The sequence below is a fragment of the Oculina patagonica genome, chromosome 12, assembly GCF_052425735.1.
Source record: "Oculina patagonica isolate OP01 chromosome 12, crgOcupat, whole genome shotgun sequence".
In the NCBI taxonomy this organism is placed as follows: domain Eukaryota; kingdom Metazoa; phylum Cnidaria; class Anthozoa; order Scleractinia; family Oculinidae; genus Oculina; species Oculina patagonica.
Window position 1 is genome coordinate 4,211,039 of NC_135769.1, and position 23,474 is coordinate 4,234,512.

At 36.9% G+C, this 23,474-nt stretch overlaps 2 protein-coding genes across 5 annotated transcripts in view; both read right to left on the bottom strand.

The window, feature by feature from the left end:
- LOC144631539 (uncharacterized) overlaps positions 1–10,367 on the bottom strand; it is a 32,632-nt gene extending 22,265 nt beyond the window's left edge. Inside the window, exons 1-3 of one of the 4 annotated variants that reach the window (XM_078489985.1) lie at positions 10,258–10,367; positions 6,651–6,776; positions 4,531–4,648 (exon numbers count right to left, since the gene is read on the bottom strand). Coding sequence is in view for 1 of the 4 variants with exons in the window: in XM_078489984.1 (XP_078346110.1) it covers positions 4,531–4,676 (146 nt within the window). In the remaining 3 variants the exon portion in view is untranslated. Of the gene's footprint in view, positions 1–4,530; positions 4,953–6,650; positions 6,821–10,257 lie in introns of those variants that run through there. The other 3 variants (XM_078489987.1, XM_078489986.1, XM_078489984.1) reach the window with 3 other exon arrangements.
- An 11,183-nt stretch (positions 10,368–21,550) lies between these two features.
- Positions 21,551–22,624, bottom strand: LOC144632374 (kappa-type opioid receptor-like). The gene has a single exon (XM_078491003.1). It carries the CDS (start codon positions 22,622–22,624, stop codon positions 21,644–21,646), a length of 981 nt encoding a protein of 326 aa, XP_078347129.1. The 3' UTR covers positions 21,551–21,643.
- Between the last annotated feature and the right edge of the window lie 850 nt (positions 22,625–23,474).

Consider the following 23,474-nt stretch of genomic DNA (forward strand, 5'->3'; position numbering starts at 1 on the left):
AAAACACATGGATAATATTGTAAAATTGTTACAACTTAACCTTTGCAGTTGCTAAAACTGACCGATACACTTGAATTAAATCGATTTAATTTTTTGCTTTCATTTAAACCATCACTTTTTTCCATGTAATGATTGATGAAGCTCGCAAGTCCATAATGAAAGGATATGGCAATAGAATTATTTCAAGTACAGATCAGCTTAAAATGCGACGCAACCAAATGAAGTGAGATAACAGTTTCTTCTCGTTTTCTGCATGCATGCGTCCTTAACTCACCTTATTCTGTACTATAATGATTTCGCAGATAAACCACAAGTCTTGATGCGAACCAAGTGATCAGTGGTAATAAACATGCTGATCGCTAAACTCTTCAAACTATAGGCTAAATAATTTAAACCATTCTTAACGATCAAAAGAAAACACCAGACTCATGGCAACACGAGTTAATTACGGAAACTCAATAGAAGGCACTGTTTTCACTGGTCATTACTTACCCAAAATTTAAAACAATCATGCAACTTCAGGATAAATGCATTTATACGCTGTATCACCCATAAATGTAATAAAAACCATTAATGTAATACCAACCATGAATGTAATAAAAATTGACCATAAATGTAATACTAACCATAAATGTAATAACTTTTAACCACAGATGTAATAAACCCACTAACCATAAATGTAATGAAATTTGCCCATAAATGTAATAAGGCTTAACCATAAATGTAATAAACTGGCTACGACTTCCAAGTAAGGGACCACAAACTTTTCGAGAAATTGACTATTCGATTATACCCCTAAAGGCCTGGCTCAAGCTCTTTGTGACCCCTTAGAACGGAAGCACTTTAGGACATGTAAAAGACTGTTTTCCACATATGTTAAAGTTATTCTAATCATTGGCAATCATCAATAACAGATATATGATTGAAGTGCAAACCTGACTCTTTACACAATTTCTTTGATTATTAAGTTGTCGCTATTGTGTTAACGTTTTAATAAACCGAATTTTGTTCTATAGAATGTTGTTTAGCATTTTACCCTTGTATTGCCCATGTGCCTCAAGGGATGTCTAACATAGCTTCTCTGTTTATAAAAACGTACCAGTACTACAATAGTCTAGAACTTTGACCACCTGCCCCACCCAACAACGTGTAAAAAAGCAGTTCCAGCCCGAGGCTCTATCTCTGTTGATTATTCTGGTTCCAATAGGGAACATCCAACCCCCTCCCCCTTCCCCACCCTACCACCTTGCGTGACATTATCTTGAAGGCCGAATAACGTCGGCACGGACGCATGGACGCGCGTAAGCGGAGAGCACAATTTTGCAAATCCGGGAGGATATATGGGAAAACATAAAAAAAAAATAAACAGGCGTATTCCTTGTAATGTAATGTTTGACTGAATTCGTCTTGACTCAGAGAGAACTGCAAGCTCCTTTAAATGGATGGAATGCCATAAACCCCCAGTACTTCAAACGCTCTGGTATATAGACTTTTTAATCATACTTTGTGTACTTTCTAAATGTTCGCAGACCATAATTATAGCTTCTTGGGTTTTGGTCTCTGGGTTAAAATACTAACTTGATGAACGAGTCCCGTGTCCTGAAGTAAGAAGTGCACAAAGAGAATGACAAGTTTGTGGCCCCTTACTTGGAAGTCGTAGCCAGTTTATTACATTTATGATTAAACCTTATTACATTTATGGTTGTTCAGTTTATTACATTTATGGGCAAATTTCATTACATTTATGGTTAGTGGGTTTATTACATCTGTGGTTAAAAGTTATTACATTTATGGTTAGTATTACATTTATGGTCAATTTTTATTACATTTATGGTTGGTATTACATTTATGGTTTTTATTAGGTGGCGTAGAAACCGGCCGGAAAGTGGTCTCTTTTTTTTCACGTTTACGCAGAAATTAAACATCGATTTGCTTAAAGCTTAAAGCTCTTTTTCATGTGAGAACCAAATGGTAAAAAAATGATGCAGTGATCGACCCTGCGGCGTTGTTTTGGGCCACGTTTGATTTTGTTATTACAAATCCATTTTTACTCAACTCGACCTGCAACAGTATGCTGGTTACTTACTGTCCATGCAAAAAAGTTAAAATAGTCAACAGCTTTTCAACGAGGGAAACTGTCCTTTATCACGATTTCAAAATCGCGAATTCTCTATTTTATGACGCGAAAAAAAATGGCGCGAAAATTAGTATGCGCCAAAATTTAATGGCACGTAAAATCCTTAAAACGTTTTAATATTTAACATTTTTATTATTTTCAGCTAGGAACTCGTCATTGTTCCTTTAGTTACTATCCTCATTGGTGTGTAGTTCTCGTAATTATCTTTAGTACGGCTTCAAGATGTGCGCAATAACTGGTTTTCAAGGCCCCGCAAACTAAATAACATTTTTGGAAAAACATTGTCTTGTTAAAGTGACACTGTCACAGCAATTTTTGTGCTTTTCTGGAAAAAGTACTTAAATTGGCAAGACACTATAGTTCGTACATGAAATGCGCCTAGAAAATTAAGATGAAGATATAAAGTAAATTGTTGTTGAAGGAAGAGGGGAGCCGTTGTAAGTTTTCGCAGTTTTTTTCCAGGCCACAAGGGCAGAGCTTGAAAAAGTCAGCCTTACATTTTCAAGTTGATCTTCAGTTTCTGATGGCATCACAATAATGTCACTTGTTTTTAGCTTTACTACACTAGCACGGTAATTTTTAACAACACTAGACCACTATTTTGGGGTTTCCATACATGTTTAGGCTCTTGAAATTTTGAAGTAAAGCTCGTGAGAGTGTCCCTTTAAGGTTTAGAACCCACTGGCCGACATGAGAAACATAAACATAATCATAATCAGAAAAGAAGAACCAAGAAAGATTTAATACTGCTCGACGTTTCGGAGTCATCTTGACTCCATTATCAAGAGACTTGTACAGTACGAAATAAGGAACGCTACAAAATAAGATAAAAAAAGAACGACCTAAACGAACACCTTAGCGCGGATGGAATCCGTTTGCACGTTAAGTGTTGGCTTACACATGCGAATGTACAACATTTCTTTCACGAGGCATCAAATTGCCGCTACATTTTGTGATGACGCGAAATTGTTCGATGAAGCGTTCAGGTACTTCGCAATTGTGTTGCAGGTTGTAATGTTTGTAAATTGATGATGCCTTTCTGGTGTGCCCCTTCAGAAACACGCGTTAAACTTTTGAATCCGACCGGAAAGTACTGAAGCCAGACGTTTATTGGCCAAGACACAATAGCTCCATTGCGTCATTATAATTATGTCATTATAATTTTCAGTTCCCACTACAAAAACACCAAAATAGTCGTAATCATAATAAAAAGAAAATGATCAATCATTCTATGATGATTATGTCGACCATAAGGACGCTTTTGATTATGTTTCTATACTTTCCCACTAAGACATGAGCGACAGAACGGCGATATGTTCCATCTCATCATTGCGATTATGCGGCTAGTCGCTAGAGGGTATTACGTTTAGATGCCCCCTTACATGTCCCCCCATTTGCGCGCAGCGCAACACTTGTTGCGAAAGCAAATTTTGTTTCCAAGAACGTTAAGAACCGTTTCCGATTTCAGAAATGTCTTCAGACGTTCTGAACGAACGAACTCGCAGAAATTAAATTGTCAGACTCAGTTTCGAGAAATCGCGAACATTTCTTGTCATGCAACATTGCCTGTCGAAATTTGCACAATTCTTCTACGCTGTATGTTAGCTTAAGGTTATTTAGCCGGCATGCCCCTCTTAAATTAATTAATCAGAAGGAACAAATATCATAAACAGGTCAATTACATAACGTTCCACGCGTCTGAAATGATATTCTCTCAATCGTTTTAGAAGGCAAATGAAATTTAGCCGGAATAATTTGCTCGTTCGATCCTCGAGTACCGCCATTTATTGTCCAACTTCGCTTTGTAGAGTACAAATAACGTGCGAAACGAGTACACGTATCTCACGATACTCCACAAGACCGGTTTAACAGGTTTCATTAAGTCCCCTTATGCCTCATGACCGCGTGAATGATTCAAAGACGGTGGAAAGTCAGCGTTTGGGAAAAAATGTTGGATCAGATAATATATCTTTTATTAGACATTTTAGTGTGTTGTATTACTGTACATTTTTATTCGTCATTTGTATTTTGCTTGCCCTTCGGGCTCGCCAAAATACTGCAAGACTCGTAAAAATATTTTAGCGATGCTTCGCGCTAAAATGGTTAATAAGTATGTAGTGACATGCGTCCAAAGCTAGTTAGTGTGTGATAAACTAAACTAGTTCAATGATAGACGTAGCTTGTTTTAACCACAGCAATTTATAACTAAAGATGTAGTGAGACATTTTGACACACTAAATCGGTAGACAATAAAAGATAAGCGCAGATAATCAAACTGAAGTCGACATAATGATGAAGAAGATGGATGGTGAATGATTATACATGTATGACAGCATATAAGGCGAAAAACAAATGATAAAACCACGACAAGCCTTAAAGAAACAAACACCCACCTATCTTTTGAATGTAGGTAAACGTTTAAAGTCCCGAGTGATTCAGTTGCACACACAGAAATTCTGTTTAACTCAGTCGCTTCAGTAAATTCCCTCAAATGGCCGGTGTTTCTTTTGTCTAATATAAACAAATCAACAAAACACATAGCTTTTAGAACGTGTTTAATGGACTCCCGCCGCAAGCTATGTTAACATGGGGTCAACCTTTTGTTTTGAATTTAGGCAAAATATCTTTTGATTGTATTTATGGTTTTAGTCTGATTGTTTCACCTTCAGTGATAACATCTTCGTTTTAAAATCGTCTGAATCACACATGCAGAAAGTTCCAGAAAGTTCAATGTGATGCATCTGTGCTATATATATAATATAATTAACTTTGTCTGATTAACGGTTTGTTTTCTTAATGAAAATAAAAACATATTCATTGTTTTAAACATTAATCTGTCATTTTGCCTTCGTTGAAGTGGTTTACCTGCTGGGGGGGGGGGGGGGGGGGGGGGGAGGGAGGGAGGGGGAGGGTGTTGTCGAAGTGTTTGGTGAAGGTACACGGCCCATTTCTTTAAACTCTTACTCTATTTTACATCAAATATTTTCCGCCATAAACTATTCAGACCTGTCCCCAAAATCGACATCCTGTTTCAAATCTCTAAATCAGTACATGTGTGCTACATGAACTCAGCTACCCAGAAATGGCTTTCATTTTTGGAAACAATTTAGAATCGCTTTGCACTCCCCAATGTTAATGAATGGAAAAAGATAAGGTTCTTATAAAGCCACGCCCAATTTCAGATAACAACGCGCAAAACATATCCTATTTCAGAGCAAAATCATGATGGTCAAAATCTTTACCCTGTTTTAAATGAGAACAGTTTAAAAAACCAACCCTTTGATGCCACACATGACCATTTTAACGGAGGACCTTTTCACTCCTGGACGAAATTTAATGTTCAATTATCATTTTCTGTGTGTGGTGATGACGAGCTTAGTAGCTAGTTTTGTCAGTTTTCTTGCGTTTTTTTTTATCATTGGTTTTGACAAAATCTTTTTTAGCGATCACTCCTTACTTATAGTTGTGGGCTGCAAGCATATTATGTAAGTCGAATGACCTAAGTGTGAAAAGTATGACGATTATGATATGTTACTTTAATGATGATATTTAAAAAATCGACAAAATTCGTGCAAAATGCATTTAGCCGAAAGATCTGGCTATTCTGTGTTCTTTTTTTAAATAATATTAAAACAATGGATGTACAACAAATGTCTGCTACATTACAGTACATTGCCATTTAAGGTAACAGTATCCGTAGTGCTTCGGGATACGCAAAACTCTGCAAAATGGTTGCTTTTGGCTTAGCTCCGGATCCGATTATGTTGTCAGAACGCCGGCAAAAGCCTGCAGATGTCATCCGGTTATTTGTTCATGTCGCCGAAAAAAAAGCGAAAACAAACAGCTTTTCTCCAATGCAAGACTATCATGTAACACAACGGATCGACGAAAATGAAGAAAAATATATTTAGCCAAATCCTTTGTAAGTCCTTCAGTTGATTTCTTTTTCGATTTCATTTCTTTTGCGCTAGAATTCTTGATCACAGTGCCGTTTTGGAACTTCGGGTAATAATTTTTAAAGCCATGAAAAGAGCTTTTTACATTTTTCGTTCAACTGGGGAACATTTTATATTCGATAAACTTCCCTGTGCACAAAAATAACGATTATTCAGTGAAATATACTAAAGCAGACGGGAAGATGATTGCAGATTGTGATGATTATAATTATACCATTTAATTTATATAATCCTCCACGATGGATACTCGCCAACTGCTACTTACTGAGAGCGAAAGATATGATACAATTACGGCGAATGATCACTAAAATTGCTGACGAAATGAAGTCGTGTTTTGGTGCATTGATACTTTGTAGATGAAATCCACAAATTACAGTAGATATTCAGAAATTACCATTACACCGAAGAACATAGTAAATAATTAGAAACATAGCATAACTTGGAACAATTCAAGAAATACCTCACACTCTGCGCAAACCTGCATTCGCCAAGAGGAATCGCCGAGAATAGCGGCTTTAAGATAGAGGGAACGAAAAAAAGGAAAGAAAATCGTTTACCTTTAAGTCACCCGACGTACATAAATCAGCAATAAGACCTTCTCTGTACATCCACTCAGATCGGTCAACTGTGTTGTGTGTTTGAAAACAGCGTAATAAAGGTGTTTGTTCGGTTTTATAATGTCCCTGCGATTGAAGTCAAAGCGTGTCAAAATACAATAAACAAATTTCAATAAACGTCGACGAGGTTTACTTTAATCTGTCTCGTTATTACAATACCATGTATGCTAAGTAATAAAAATGATGTTCTTTTGATTGTGCTGTCTAAAATATGTCTCCCCTCTTCCCTTTGCGTGAGTGATTTTAATGATAGGTAGAAAAAATATTCTCTACAAGATTTCTCCTTTGAGGAAAAAGTCGATCGGGCGTTTGAAATTTTTGGGTAGGATGTAATTTGGTAACAGAAAAACGCAGTTAACAAACAAAGCGTGAGAATACACTAGCTGACATCAGATGTGATAGCGAACAAGAAAGCGTTCAGATCGAACTTTCCGGCGTTCGTGCAAAAGGCTTTTAACGGAAATAAAATGAATTTTAAAGTATATTTACTGAAGAGGGAGATAGCGAGCTCACTTATAATGTTGATCTTTTGGCAGGATCGCAAAGGTAAGCTATTTTCACAGCAAATTGATATGTTCAACAAATGCTCTCCAGTTTTGATCAAGCAGACTTTTTTAGATCTTGGCCGACAGTTTGGATAAAATGAATGTCATTTTTATGTTTAAAGTCGGTTTGGAGAGTTTCAAACAAAACCATTTGCTTCAAATCACTGACAACCCAAAATGATTATTTAAATCGTTAGCCAAGTTTATATCAATACCACTTTAAACTTACGTCAAAAAACTTTCTTGTCCAATTTGAAACACGCAAACGTGTTTGAATAATTAATTGCAACATACTGCAAGAAATTGCCTCTCTCTTTTTTTTCCATTGAATAGTCGTGTACAATGTAATTTATCCGCCAGATAAATTCAAGAAATAAATTTCCCAATACTGTTTAGGCGTAGTCAAGACTTCAGTATTTGTGTGGAACTTTTGTTTATCTGAAATTAAAACATGATGACTAGAACAGTTCATAAATCTGTTCATTTGATATTAAATTTCCTTCGCAGCTGTTAACAGCCACGTGAGAAACGGAAATATATTTTACCGTTTTAAACAATATTGTATGAATATTTTTTGAGCTTCAATACTCTGTTGGATTTAAAAAATAAAGGCGACCATTCGACTAGCTCTAAAAACCCAACAGAGGTTTACCGTTTTACTTTAGAATAATTCTAATCCGTACCAATAACTTTAAAAAATTTGATCCAGTATCAAAAAGCAATTTTGGTAGAGTTTTAATTAAGGAGGGCGATTTTTAATTATCGACGTTTGATTAGTATGTGATCGATATGTCAAAATGAGCCGGCTGACAAATCCCGCACAGTCAGAAGTTGGCGGTTTCATTTGTCGAAGTGAAGTTTTGCTAAGAAATCTTAGCGCTGAAAATAGAAAGGAATGCAATGCTCGGCGGCTAACGATTGGGAACGAATTCAATCAAATTCAATCTAAATTCTACACAGAGTTAATTAAAAAGGCAAAAATAATAATCAGTTAAATTATATACAGTCAACTCTCGTTAAGCGGACACGCTCGGGGCGTCGTTTAGTGTCCGTAATAGCGAGAGTCCGGCACCATCGCCGGGGATGGGTCTAGGAGTGTCCGCATTAGCGGGGTGTCCGCAAGGCGAGAGTTGACTGTATACCTAACTGATATCTTAGCTTCAATCTACTCCCTTCTGTTTCATCTTGCATTGTTTTCCTTTTCCAAATTCTAAATTTTGTTTTTCCAGTTACCAGGCCCCTTTATTTCAAGCCGGATGCTGGTTCCTTTTATGGAGACTACATGAAGCAGTTATCGCCCAGTACGAAATTTTCAAAGTGATCCCAGAAAAAAGCTTTTCCTTCGAGATTTCTTAAGAGTTTAACTGGCACGATTTTTACATTCATTGCTTGAAATAGTAAATAATATTTTTTGTTGAGTAAAAATATGTAAAAGACTCGAGCATCATATCTGCAATATTAGAGCGTTTTTCACTTGAGTGTCGAAAGTAAATTGCGTTTGCATTGGTTTTGCATTACTACGCTTAGTGATTGGCTTAAAAATCTCGCACCACTTTCTCAGCCAATCAGGAGTAAAACCAAAACCAATCGTGACTCGCTCGCGCACGTTTTCCCGCGCTTCGTGCCACCTACATGTATTAGGTTCGAGTTTTGATTGGTTCACTGGATTGTCTGTGTCCTTTGTGATTGGCCAGAGTAATTACTTTAGTCTGGGTCGGCCAGGGGGTAAGGGGTTTTCCTTTTTCCTGAAAAGATTACCCGTTTTCTAAAAATTTCCCCTCAAAATCATAAAAAATAAAAAATTTTTGAATAACACAATACTTTACCCAAAAAGGCCCAATTTAGGTAAAAAAAAATATACCCATTTAAAACCCTTTAACCCCACCAAAAACCCCCCCCCTGTTTAGTTTTGGTTTTACGACACTCAATTGAAAACTGCTCTATAATATTTCATCAATATTGGCCAATGAAAATTCTTAAAGCCGTTGTACCTCTGCTTAAAATCAAATATATCTTGTTTACATGTGCAGTAAATATCTCTGTATAGTTTCAAGAGTCTTTCAGCGAGTCCATAGCGCGAATCGAAATATAAATAACGAGTAAAAATGTACAGCGATATATACACAAAATAACTTATAGCAAGTTAGTTTTATTATGCACATTTTGCTTTTCATAAATCCATACTTTGAAGTTTGCGTCTTGTTGCGCGGTCAGGAGAACATGTTTTCTCTGCGCGGACAAATATCGCGAGATATTTGAGTGTTCTCGTGTTGCCGGTTGGATAATAGAACGGACTAAAGAAAAAATAGCTAGTGTACAGTTCATCGATGCACTTTCGAGCCCTAATGTGTCCTTAAGCACTACTTCATACTTATTACACTGAACCCACGGTAACGGACAGTTTGGAACATATAAAGCTATGTAAGCATAAAACTATAAAGCTCTAATACAAAACTACAAAACTATATATTATCTCCGTTTCGGTACATTTTCCTCTTCACCCGGCCGCGGTGCGTATTAAAGGGACTATGTTACGGGGATTTCGTAGATTTTTGGTCTTAACTGTTCTGAAATAAGTGGTAGGCAATTTTACCTATGAAAAACATTATCTTTGAACATCTTACTGGAGATATAACCTTTATTTGGGCGATAGGAACCAAACTTCGGCTATATTATTGTTTTTTTTTTGACGGCGCGCGGAAACAACTTGAAAACGTTGGCTAACGTTTTCAAAATGCAATCCATTTCCATCCGAGCCATCCGCAGCCAAACGCGCTTTTAAACAGTTTTAGTGCTCTAAAAAAGCAATTGTTAATAAAAATGGACCATTATTTTTAAGCTTCCTACGACACAAATATAAAGTTTGGCTGTTTTAAAACCTGTTAAAATCCGTGACACAGTTTCAAAAAGAAGTGGCTGAAATAACGAGCTACATAAAACGGCGAAAGACCAAAAAATAAAGCTTGAATACAACAAAACACAACAAAAAAAACTTCCATTACCTTCACAAATAGACAAGCTTTGTTTCCGACCAGTCAGTTTCCCTAATCCATTAGGATATTTGAAATGTTGAAAGTACTTTATCACGAAACAACCTGATATTGTGCTGTGTATTCCAGATAAATAACAAAAAAACTAGCACGGCAAGATATACCCCGGAAGGTTTGTCAATACTCTAATAACAACAAATGTGACAATATTTGCCACCCTGGCAAATATATTTCTCTATTTAACGGCTACAATTGAAATTCATTGCCGGCGCTAATGCATTTTGCGCCGCGGCGGAAACTCAACGAGACTCCATTTGCGTTCGGTCTATTAAATTTTGGTTCTAGAAAAAAAAAAACGTTTGATTTGTTGATAGTTTCGCCATCTTCTGAGAAGATAGTCGATTATTGAAATATTTACTTTTTTGCTTCCATAAACAACGTTGGACTGAGACCAAATAAAAAGCTGCAGCAAAACTTGAAGACAAAAAACCAAGACTTAAAGCAGAACTTTAGGTGCTACATACATACTTACATTTGTTAGTTTAGTAGCTGCTTTAGCCTTAATTTATTTTATAATAGCTAACCATGGGGTCTGCCCGGGGTCATTTCATTGAATTGTATGCTGCGGCTTGAAAGTTAAAATAATCCAATCGTTGAATGAGTATTCTGTTGTGATAAAATGGCGATAATGGTTATGATCGAAAGACTCTATTTTTGAGTTAGTGAAAAAAGGCGGTTAGCTTCAGTACTTAGCGGAATGAATGTCATTAAAACAGCGGCAACTGTTTTTATGTATTACCGTACTGGTGTGAAGTTGACTAGAATTTTGTTTAGAAAGATAATAAAAGGAAGTAGGGGACTATTTTAACGCGGAACTTGCTAATAACACAGTAATCAAAGAAACGAAATGAGGTAGAAATCTATATTTTTTAAAAGAAAGGCTTCGTGTAAATTAGTTCCCTTTAATTTTTCGCAAGAACCCTAGTACTTTTCTACTTTTTTTATTCCAGCTGAGTGCAATGTAGAATGCACATTTAAAGGTGCCATATCCATGCTACGCGCATGTGCAATGTTACGCGTTTCCATGGTTACATTAAACATTGAACAACCCAAGGTAAATTTAGCTTTGGGAAGACAGACACTGGTCTTCAGGTTGAATTCATTTAGTAAAACAATCATTAGGCTAGAATTACATTCAGAGCCAATCGAAACTGATAGAAGAGAAAGTGGTTTCTTACGAAATGTTCGGATGTCTATTCGGAAAGAAAAAAAAAAAAGAACTATAAAAACTCGATTTCTTTACAATTAAGGATTATTACCCTAGATGGTACTTGTTAGTTTTGGCAAAGCGTTAATTTTCTTTTAAAACTAGACTAAAAGCGTAAATATTTAAATATTGCGAAAACATAAATAATAAGTAAGTAAATAAATAAATAAACAAATTGAATAAATAAAAAAGGACAAATAAAAAGAAAAAAGTAAATAAATAAATAAATAAATATTAGACAGACAACAATCCAGCCTTTGATAACTATAAGATTTCTCAAATCAAAACCCATGACTTATATTTATACTTCAGCTATCGAATGATTTATTTCCAGCTAGCAATTTTATTACATTGTTATAAGTCCTCCTACCTCTGCTGAACTTGTTTAGTATTACTAAGCTCATTCTAGACACTTTTACACTTTTGTACATTTGTATATTTGACAACGTTCTGAAAGCCTGTTTCGTATTGAGTGGTATTGGAAATATACATCATGTATTTCACTTAACGCGAGACAGAGAGTGGCATGAAGTTTATAACATGGTTATCAGTAAATTAAAAGCATGCTCGTTCTTGCAATTATAATATTTAGAACGTGTTTAAGGTAGGGAGATTTATAATTCAGTCAGGCGTAGGGTTAAGATAGCAATGTATTTTCTAGGATATAGTGACCTTCGACTGCGCTTTTTAAGCCCTGATTCAACAAGCGAACATTAAAGGGACCGAACTCTAAATTAAAATGATATCCAGAAACGTATAGAAAAAACAAAGTGTCGGTCGCATTGTTTGGTATATTGTCTTTTGTCGTGCGCTAAAAGCGCCATTAACCGAGTTCATTTACTATACCACAGCTGCACACACATGTAAAAAAAACAGTCTGATTTATTTACATGTTGCCTATCCTACACGAAAATAATCGATATTTCGAACTGGCATGAGCTGGGGAAAAGTACAACTGACTAAATCATCCATATAATTTTGACAAAGAGGGGACAGTTTACGGTTTGTTGCATTTTTAAAACGTACAATATTCAAGCGGGACAGCCTCGGTCCGAAAAGTAATTTTTATGGGGTTCGGTGAAATTAATTCATGCAGAATATTGATTTCCACCTTTTTGGAGCCTCATAGAAGAGACAAGATTACACCCAAACAAGGCACTATGTATTTACAAGAAAGAAAAGAAAAAAGAAAAAACTCACCAATATTGCACTTCCCCAAATGAGCTATTTCACAGCGCTTCTACTCTCAATGGAAACAGAAATCTGCAAACGAAATACATTAAACCACTTCAATTCAGCATGAGTGCCATTTCGAATGATAATCACGTTTTTAATATCTGTTATAATCTTGGAATCAAGTCGATAGCGCACATAATATTGTTATAAACGAGACAGCTTAATTTCGCAATTTTTGTACCTCGATGTTTCAAGTACTGAAGGAGAAATTGCAATCGCGCTCGTCAATTCGGATGTTGACCGGTAAATTAATTCGAAATAAAGAATACGGTAAAAGAAAGAAAACCGTAAACGTCCGACATAAGCCACCCTACCCTCTGAAAACAAGTCCCCCCCCCCAAATCTCAGTTGCAATTCCGAAACTAAGCCCTCCCGAATGTATATTTAGTTATTGCCCTTAAAAAAAGATGTAACCTTTTGATTATAGCCCCTATTGTAGAGCTGGTTTTGTATTTTACGTTGTAAGAGAATGCTCAGATACTTGTAATATTTGTTTCACGACTATAGAACTAATTTTGGATTTCATATCGTTACGGTTAAAGGGTTTTTCCATTTGCCAGGCGGTATATATCCTTCTATCCACCAAAACATTTGCAGATACAGTATCTTTTAATGTTATTGTAATTGTAATTCATTTACCGACGTCAGCCTCGTTGCATCGAAGATCGAAATGAATGTGTTAGGGTTAGCTGAATGGACCCTCCAAATTTTGCAGAGTTCGCAAAATTAGGCTTCTGCTTGAACTGTCTAAAATATTCTAGTGAGTGCTCGTTTGCTCGTGCTCGCAAATTTTTACAAGTGCTCACGTGCTCGGTTTTTAGTGGAGGTAGCTTTATGATAAAGCGCTCGTTGCTCGCAAGGCTAACTTTTGTCAATTATCGTGCTTGCAAAGAAAAATGCTGTGCTCGCATGCTCGCAACGACGATTCGATACCCCCAGTGTTGGTTTTTCGGGAGGGAGAAAAACCAGAGACCCCGGAGAAAAATCCTCGGAGCAACGACGAGAACCATCTAGAAACCCAACGATTTTTGAAACACAAATTTCCATCCAAAAATAAGTCCCTCCCCCGCCCCGTATTTGAGCCTGAATGGGACGGTGAGCAAATATAATCCCAGGGCTTATTTTAGGAATGTCGCTTTACCTCAGTTCAAGGCTCTCCTTGCTAACTATGCCCTTTCAATGGCTAAAAGTAGCATCCTTCAGATTAATACTTTTGTATTTTTAATTCTTTTCTTTTTTTAAGCTTTACTTCACTCTTCAGCTTGTCATTCGATTCGAAGGAATATTTATTCAGCTGCCAGTAACAATATAAACAAAAATGCACACTAGTGACAATTCAGTCACAATTAATTTCCAAACAAATATGAGCTAAACCCGGGACAGGAGTACATTTAAAAAAAAAAATCCTATCTATTATTAACTGATGCGAGCATTATATAAACAGTGTAATTGTTTCCCAACACACAACGTTTATTTTGTGATATAAATTTCTTTTTCTATTAAAACCAGTAACCACAGCTTTCGTTGCTAGGAGCCACGTTTTCAGGCACTATTAGCAGGCATTGAGTAGCCTGTTTATTGTAAACAAACTGAATTCGTTTTAATAAAGAAAATACACCTTTCTGCTCTTGCCTCTAATTTTAACAAGGTCACAGTAATTTTAAAACGCCGGTTTTCCTTCAAAGACAAGTTATTGATGTCATAACTCCATTTTCAAAATAGAAACCAGAAAAGTTATTTGCAAATAAATATTACACCCGGCGTGAACTAGCTGTTTATAATATGAATTAGCTCTCCTCTTGTTAACTCTTGCTAAATAAAGGCACCCAATAAGCGTAAAAGTATAGCCAAGACCCGAGGCTTGATATATCTTTTAAAACATATATCAGGTCATTTTTACTCCAGAAAAAGTAAATTATGGTTTGAAAAGTGTCTGGCGACTGAATACCATACGAGACATCGTTAAAGGTTTTTTCCATTCATTTTTGTAAAATGGTTTTTGAATTCACTAAACAAATTGACTACGTAGTCAAAGAAGACATTGCACAAGCAAAACACTTTTTTTCTTTTAAAACAAATTCCATTTTAAAGTCTTACTAAATTTGTTAATAAGGCCGTTTTCCTTACCTCGCAGGAACCTCGCATAACTTGAATTGCTTTTAGAATGAAGCGGCAAAATATCAGAATTGAGAAGCCGGAGTTCGTTTTGAATTAATCCATGACCGAAAGAGCTTGCCAGACGCATTGATGCAGGGCTAGAAGAGGCCAGTATCTCGGTAAATCGTGGATCATACGGTTTTTTAAAATCCCAACAGCGGTGTTCGACAGATAGGTAACGTGTGATGGTCCTTAATAACTGCTGAAAAGTTGAATTTATTTCAAGAAAAATTAGAAAATGATTTCTGCTCTAATTAATTGCTTCGTCGTAGGTGTTTCGCAGGCTTAAAACGAACCAATTAGAAAACAAAATTCGTGCAAATGTGAAGACATTAATTGCTGTTACGGCGTCAAGAGGGATTTTGAACGGACATTAACATAATTTCAGCTGACAAGCGTGTAAAAGCTGAAATAATCAAGGAGCACGTGTATTCTTGTTATTTTTAAATACACGGTTTAAAGAGAAACAGATAAATTTGTCTTGTTTGTTTTCGTTTTCTAAGACGGAAAAATGATTTAAAAAATTTGCTATTCCTTTTTATTTAATCTAAGCTACTGATTGACGGCGACAAAAAATTGTCGCCGACACTAAAAAATCCTCATTTATTCAAGGACTGATGTACAAAAGTTAAATTTACATTTTTAACATCAGCAAAGAAATAAAAATGTTGTTACTTCTCATTTTGTCATTAAGTTGCTAACATCATGAACTATGGAAAAAGTGGACGCCTTTTCTAAGATACGTTATCGTTTTAATTAAATTTTTCTGCTTGTGGAGAGATTTGATTTAATTTAATTTACTTAAGACCAAGAGATAAGATAAAAAGGTCCAGATTCTACTGGCTTAGTGATAAGAGAATTATTATTTAACTGATTTGTTTTGAGCTAAGAGAGTCAATATGCCAGTTCTGCTAAAAATATTTTTTTCACAATTACAAAACTAAAATGAAACTGGTGGTGCCATATTGGCGCGTTCACAGGTATAAAATTGTTTTGATCATTGCAGTTTGATGACACCTCCTTTCTTTAGTATTTGTAATTTGTGTGTAAACAGAAGTCATGTGCAAAGAGCTGACTGCCTGACTGACTAGCTTCCCTGATGACCAACGACACTTGATCTGCAATAACTTTTATTTGTTAATGATCCCCCCCCCCCCCCCAAAAAAAAAAAAGAATTCGGGGTTGGGTTCAAGCAAAAGTAATATCCTATCAGCCCCCAAGGCCTGCGCACGTGATTTTCTGTCCACATACAGGCTTCCCAAGCTCAAAATTCGACTCTGCGTACGTGGTGTATGGAACAGCTTGTGTATTTAGAGAATTGTATGGAAAAGTCACAGATCGTAAAAAATGCATGGTGTAAAAACTATCTCATTTGAAATATAGTTTTCTTACCTCAAATGTGTCGTGTACCTATCTCTTGTGCCGATTTTTAAGGCATTCTGACGCCGTTTAGTTAGAAGGAGAGACCACGATTTCGAATAACTTCACTAAACGGCGTCAAATGGCTTCAAAATCGACACAAGAGACAAATACACGACACATTTGGGGTAGGAAAACTTTATTTAAAATTAGATAGTTTTACACCATTTTCTACGATCGGCTACTTTCCCATACAATTTTCTATATACACAAGCTGTCGCATACACTACGTATGCAGAGTCGAATTTTGAGCTTGGGAAGCCTGTGGTCCGTACGTACGCCACTTGCAAATTAAAGGGGGGGTAATGTAATGCAAGGAAATTTAAAAGTGAAAAAAAGAAAATAACCATTTTCTTTCTTTTTTCACTTGTTTATTTCCTAACATTACATTACTCTACCCTCCTTTAGCTTTTTAAGGTATGGGGTTCAACTTGCACACGCACAGTGCAAGTGGCGTAGAGTTATTGCCGTCACTTGCAGGTCGACACCGCGCGAAAGTAATAACCGTGGAGCTCCTCTTTAAGGCTTGGCTAAATCTGTATATATTACTTGCAAAAAATATCCGGACGATTTTAATTTCGGACAAAAAAGTGTACGCAAATAAAACCGTCCAAATGTTTTTTGTTGTTGCCATTTTTGTTTTAATCGTCCGAGGTTTTAAGCGTCCGAATTTTTTACAGTACAATTTAACGGCTTTAGGTACACAGTCGGCGGGCAAACAACGAAAATCGATAATACAAGGAACAGCTTTGAGAATGCAGAAACAGTGGACATTTTGAGCTCCAAAGCTATTAGTTTCCTTTATGGAGCGGTCTACAGTTGAGACAAAGCTAACGGCTTGATAGTATTTGTGTTATATTAGCGACGAAGTCTCTGTAAAACCTTGAGGATGGAGTAAAACTACCATGTTCACAGATGTTGCTGCAGTCTAATTCGTGCTTTGTAGGCCTGTGTTTCAGCAAAGTGTCCGAAAGTGTCCAAAACGTCCGAATTTTTTTGCAAGTAATGTAGGGTTCATGAATGGTCCATCAAAATTTTGCAGTGCTCGCAAAATAAGGCTTCTGCTCGGAATGCTAGCAAAATTTTAGTGAGTCATCTTGTTTGCCCATCGGCGCATATTTTTACAAATGTTCGCATATGCTCGGTTTTTTAAAGAGGTAGCTTTTTCAAAAGTCCTCGTTGCTCACAAGGCTAGCTTTGTCAATGATCGTGCTGGCTAAGAAAAACGCTCTGCTCGCATGCTCGCAAATGCTCGCAATGACCATTCAAAACTCCTTAATGTACCATTTCTGATGTTGACCTAAAGAAGCCATAAAAGTTTAAAAATCCTATCTGATTGTACTAAAAAACTGAATTCGTTTTATATTTACTTTGAAACATATCTATACTGGAATCGTTTATCTGTCCCTTTTGATTGGCTAATTAGGCAAGCATCGTCACATCAACTTTTTCGTGTTGCCTTACACAACGTACGTATCCCAGAACAGTTCTTTGGAAAATAAGTCGATTTTGCCAAAGAAACAGCCGCGCCTAAAAAAATTATAAAATTTACTTGCGGAAAAAAGCAATGTTTCAGGAAGTATGCCAGTTTACAAGGGAAAAGTCGATCGTATCTTAACCTCAGTCAGTTAATATGCCATAAGGCCGAGACACAATTTCCTGTATTTTGAAAGTGGAAGATGAGGTCGCCAATATGACGCGGAATCAATGAGTTTTATACCAATGTCATTAAATGGATTCGAACGGTAAATGGATTCGAACGGTAAATAGATTAGGGCAACCGGCACATTCAATATAACACTCAACTTTACTAGATAAACTTATTTTTGTTTTAATTGTAATTCTTTTTGTATTCCGACATCAAGAAACAAGAGCCTGAAATAATGAAAATACGGAGAAGACTCAGATTTTGAAGTCTTGCCCTCGCTCATGGTGTAATGTCACGAAATGGTTTTTTCGTTTTATTGACTAAAAACAATATTAATTCTTCCTCGACCAGTGTTTTTAATTTTGCCACAAAAAATCCTTCGTTGTTTGTTATATGTAAATTTTAGATGTTCAGTATATTGTTCGGGACTGATATTTTCTTGTCAGAAGCCTTTAGGGTCCTTTTATCTCCTGAAGCTATCCTTCCGTCATTAGTTAGAATTAAGACCCAGCACATACATAATCGTTTTTCCTAAATTTCCAAACTTCCTCGAGCCTGTTAAAAACCCTTTAATTACGCCTTGAATATGGATCTGATCATATATATTAATCTTGTCGTTAGACACAATATGTTGCCACGCGGACCGGTCATATTGTTTGAAAAGCTTTCTTTATACCACGCTAACTACCATATAAAAGGTGAATTAAACATAATCTCTAAACTCCTAGACGCCGCATTTACAAATTAACAAGCAAGACAAACGTCTAGCTGATCTTCATAAACACACACAATTAAATTTTGTCGACCTTCGGGATACGACGTTCGGGGTACACCACCGCTTAGAATATCCGACATCGACATGCGTTTTGAGACAGAATTTTGAACATTGACTATCGAACATTTTCAGCTGACAAAAGTAATAACAACAACAATAAAGTAATAAACAATGTTTATAAATATTCCACAATTGCGATATTAAATTTACCGCACTTTACTGAGCGACAAATTGGAAAAACAAATAAGCCTTTTTGAAACCTAATTTTGGGCTTTGAAAGCATTTAATATCCGGAATTTAATATACCGTATACTGCTGGCGACAAATTGACTATTTAGCAACGTTGTGCAAACATATTTTAACCGCGAAGTAACTAAATTTGGAGGGTATGCCTACCACAAAAGATTTTCCCACCTTTTGCTATTGTTACTTTATCTGCGAATAGGGAGCTAGCGGCTCGCGAGCCGGGTGGAGGGAGGGTTAAAAGAAGTCAAACACACTAGACGAAATTAATCGCAATGGGGGTTTTACGAATTGTCTTAAAAACAATAAAAAACGGAGTGATTTTGCAAGATAACTTTCTTATCAAACTGTTCATCTCTTTCAAAAGTGAAATGAATGTCGCTTTTAGATACCGAAAGTGAGATTTCGCATTATATTCGGAGAACAATAATGAACGACAATTCATAATTTATAAAATGCTGGAAAATTAAAACGAGTCGTTGTAAATTAGGTCAAGAAAATGACCTCCCTTTTAGCTTCTTTACAAAATTCGTGACTTACAACCTTTAGTTGCTTTTAAAACAGTTCTGCAAATGAAATTAGCCTAAATAATCAAAAAGAATTGAAACGGGATAATACAGTGTTATAGCCAAAAAAGTAGAAGACCTCACTGGATTCCAATTGGGAAGCGAAAAAAAATTAATTCGATGATGCGGTCTAAATGATTATTAATTAAAATAAAGGTCTCCACCGACTCATATAATTACGGAGGCGGTAGAAACCAAAAATACCTTGAAATAACTACAATGTTTCGATTTTAGCTTGAAACGGCGAACTGTATAAACAAAATCAGTTATTAATTTGCAACATGGCAGGTCCATTTTTCTCCCCAAAGATTGCTAATAAAATGACAACAATGAGAATGGAGCTTGCGATTTTTTTAGCTGGGAATTTACTTTTCTCTTCAAGATTTTACGTTAACGGATTAGTTTTATCGCAGAATAACTTACCTCGCAAAGAGTAACGGCCATATATTTGATGGCCATAACACAGGCCGCCAGAATTGCGTTCAGAATTTCCCCAAACTGAAACCAAAGCAGAGTGTTGTAATCTCTCGAATGAAAAAGCCTCAAAACCTAAAAGTGCCAATCAAGACACCCGGCTGAAGATAACACAACTCTAGCGTGGTTTAACACTTAAACGCGTTCGGAAATAGATGTTGCTAATTATTCGAACCAATCAGAAACGTCAAATCAGGTTTGCCCAGCTTTATTTGGAAACGAAGATAGGATCTTTCTTTTTTGGTTCATTTCAAATAAGATCTGACGTCAATGCATTCAAAACAATACAAAATTGCACTTTGATAGAAAGTTTAAGCTATCCTCATTTGTAAAGATTTTGACATATTGCGCCCTCTTCTTGTTTTGAAAGGGAGACTGGGGAGAAGTGAAACTTTCCATCTTCCCTCGACCTCGCCCCAACTTTCCTAGTTCCTTTATGACTGATCTAACTGAGCGAGAGATCGCTCGTTAACAAAGGGCCCGGCTAACAGATCAGCAGGAAAAATTGTGACGGAAAATAAATGTAAAAATGTATGGTTAAGGAAACAAAGAAACAACAGAAAGGAACATTTTTTGCTGTTTTTGCGATATTAATGATTCGGACTGAAGCAAACCTTGTTCTACGAAAACAAGAACATTCTTCTGAAGTATTCCTAAAACACCGGTTCTGTCTCTCTTTTGTTATTAAGTCCTACTACTGAAGCATGTTTTCTGTACGGCTAAACTTAAAACAGTAATTTCCACAATGTTCTGTGCTCTTTTAAAAAGGGGAAGCCTCGAGCCGTGAGGCCCATACAGCCGGAGCTTATCCCGGTTTCGGTAGCATTCAGCGGCTAGTAATATTTCTACTGCCCCCCTGAATGGGATGCTAATCCATCGCAGGGTTACCCCCCTTCCCCCCCCCCCTCATAGAAAAAAGACTATTGCCCGGCCCTTTACAAGTACAATTTAAATCTTAACCTGAAAAAACTATATGGCGGGTGTTACAATGACACAGACACCTCAATCAAACGTTTCCCTTACGAGCAGAAAAATTTTATTCACTTATAATGTTGGTTTAAATTCTTCTTAAAGAATACGGTTTACATGTAAAAGGTTTCATTTCAATGAATGGTACCACGTAAGGATTTCACACTAGAAAGGTAAAGCCATATGAGTATTACACAACTCAACGTTTGACTCTTAGAAGAAAAGTTTATTTTTATCAGACTTGAGCACAATTTGACTTAAATTCTTATTGCCCAACAACTTCGAGCACTATAGGTATAAATAGTGCTACGATATGAAACGACAATCACTTTGAAATTATTGTCACTTAATATTTCAGTTGCAAAATTTCTTAGAAATAAGTACCAAAAACGGGGAATACAAAAATACACATAATTTATCCAAATACGATGAACATCGCAAACGTAAGGAAAAAAACTCCGGACTATTGTTTACCAAAATGCAATCTTTTCAGGACGCAAGAGCTAAAGATCTGGAGCGTTATATACTGGTGAATGGTAATAATAGTTCCGTACTGTGTTCTTTCTTTACAATTTAGTTAATGGATAAATTGGGAAAAGAATGAAAGCCATTTCGTTGGAATACTTCTTGCGTTGACAATTTCTTCAAATCGTCGACTTCCTCGCTTTTGTGTCGAGGGAAAGAGGAACGCTCAACTCACTTCCACTAGTATTGCGAACATATTTTTTGGTGCACAAACCTGACAAGCCTGCCTTGAATTCGGGGATCTTTAGCACGTATAGGACAGGATTCAGCAGCGAATTGGCGAAATGTAGAAACTTGGCAATATAGAAGACGTGAAATAGGAAGGTAGCGCGGCGTGACAACTCGAACACCATATTGACGACCACAAAAGGCAGCCAAGCGACCAGGGACATAGCGGTTACAAGAAGGCAAATGCGAGACAATGAAGATTCTTTCTCCACAACTCGTTGTTTGACGCTCCTGTGGACGATTCGCACTTTTCTCCAGATGACTGCGTAGGAGACACAGATAAGAAGCAGAAACGCGGATAGGAAAGGGACCCACATGGCCATCTTGAGAGTCGGAGAACTCGAGGAGTGGAAGACTTCAGGAAACTTTATCGCGATGAGATGTAGGGACGGGATTGAGCCAGCCGCGATCCAGGCGATGATCGTGAAGAGGACGTACCAGCGAGACTTCAGGGCGCGGTAGCTGAAGGGTCGCAGGGTGGCGTAGAGTCGTTCCAGCGCAATCATTGCAAGGAACGCAATGGAGGCGAAACCTGCAAACATGTCGAAAAACAAGCTGACATCGCCGGGAACTTTACGGTCAGGCGACGTATTCCACACGTTGAGAGACTTGCCAAACTGTACGACAAACAGGGGCATGGCTAGGGCCCCGACAAGCGTGTCTGATATGGCGAGATTTATCATCAAGTAGTATCGCCTCTTACGAAGTTTCTTGCTTCGGAGGAACACGATGGTTGTGAGTAGGTTTCCCACGATTATCAGAACAGCTTCTAAAATGAAGAGACCACACCAAAATATGGCTTCTGGCTTTTCAACGTAGGGTTGGCTAGCGTTGTTCCATTTAGCGTCAGTTTCGTCTGTTGCATTTGCCATGTTTGTTGCAGACTGACAAGATCTATGAAGGAATTGCATCTGTGAATGATTGCAAGGTACCATCTGATAACCAAACCAGACTGTGTGGTATCTAACTAATCTAAGCACTGAAGACCTAAACTAAGACAATGGCTTACTAATTGCGTAACCATTTTCGAAAAAAAGCAATTAGCCATGCAGCATTTTTGATCGAAAAAAAAAAGTCAATTAGCCAGTAATTTCTATAGAGTCTACAGATCGTGCGATAAGGTGGGCAATAAATCTTATAAAAGTAAATACTGTCTGGTTTGGAATAGACAATGGAACAAATGGTCATGTCTTTTTATAGCCGTGAATTGGTTTGCAGGAAATCGTGTAAAATACGGTAGAATCCTAATTTCTCGAACCCTCGGTTTCTCGAAGCTCCCGATTTCTCAACTCAACCAATTTTCGTTTCCCTTGGATAGTAATTCTCTGTAATTTTAGCCCTGAATTCTCGCAGCAAATTTTGTTTCCCCTTCGAGAAATCGGGATTTTACTATACCAAACAATAAATCAGATAAATGAAGTGATTTTATAAATGTTCGCTTTCTCCACCATGTCCCAAGAAAAGGATCGGAAAGGAGGGGGGTCTCTGGCGGAGTACTAATCTCCCCAAGGGGTATGGGTTTTAAGCTTTTTTACTACAAAATATGGCGTAATTGAAATAAGGATTATTTTCCTGAAGAGAGCTACCTAACGTAGTTTGCTTTACGGGACCACAGTAAATCTTTAAACGAAAAGAGACATGAGATTTCTGCATAGCGCCGCACGTTTTAATGGCACTCGTAAACAGTAATAAAAAGTACCGGAACGAGACTCAAACAATTGT

Bases quoted from the DNA above. Each gene is read 5' to 3' on its own strand.
- LOC144632374 (XM_078491003.1), bottom strand. From the start codon at position 22,624: ATGGCAAATGCAACAGACGAAACTGACGCTAAATGGAACAACGCTAGC.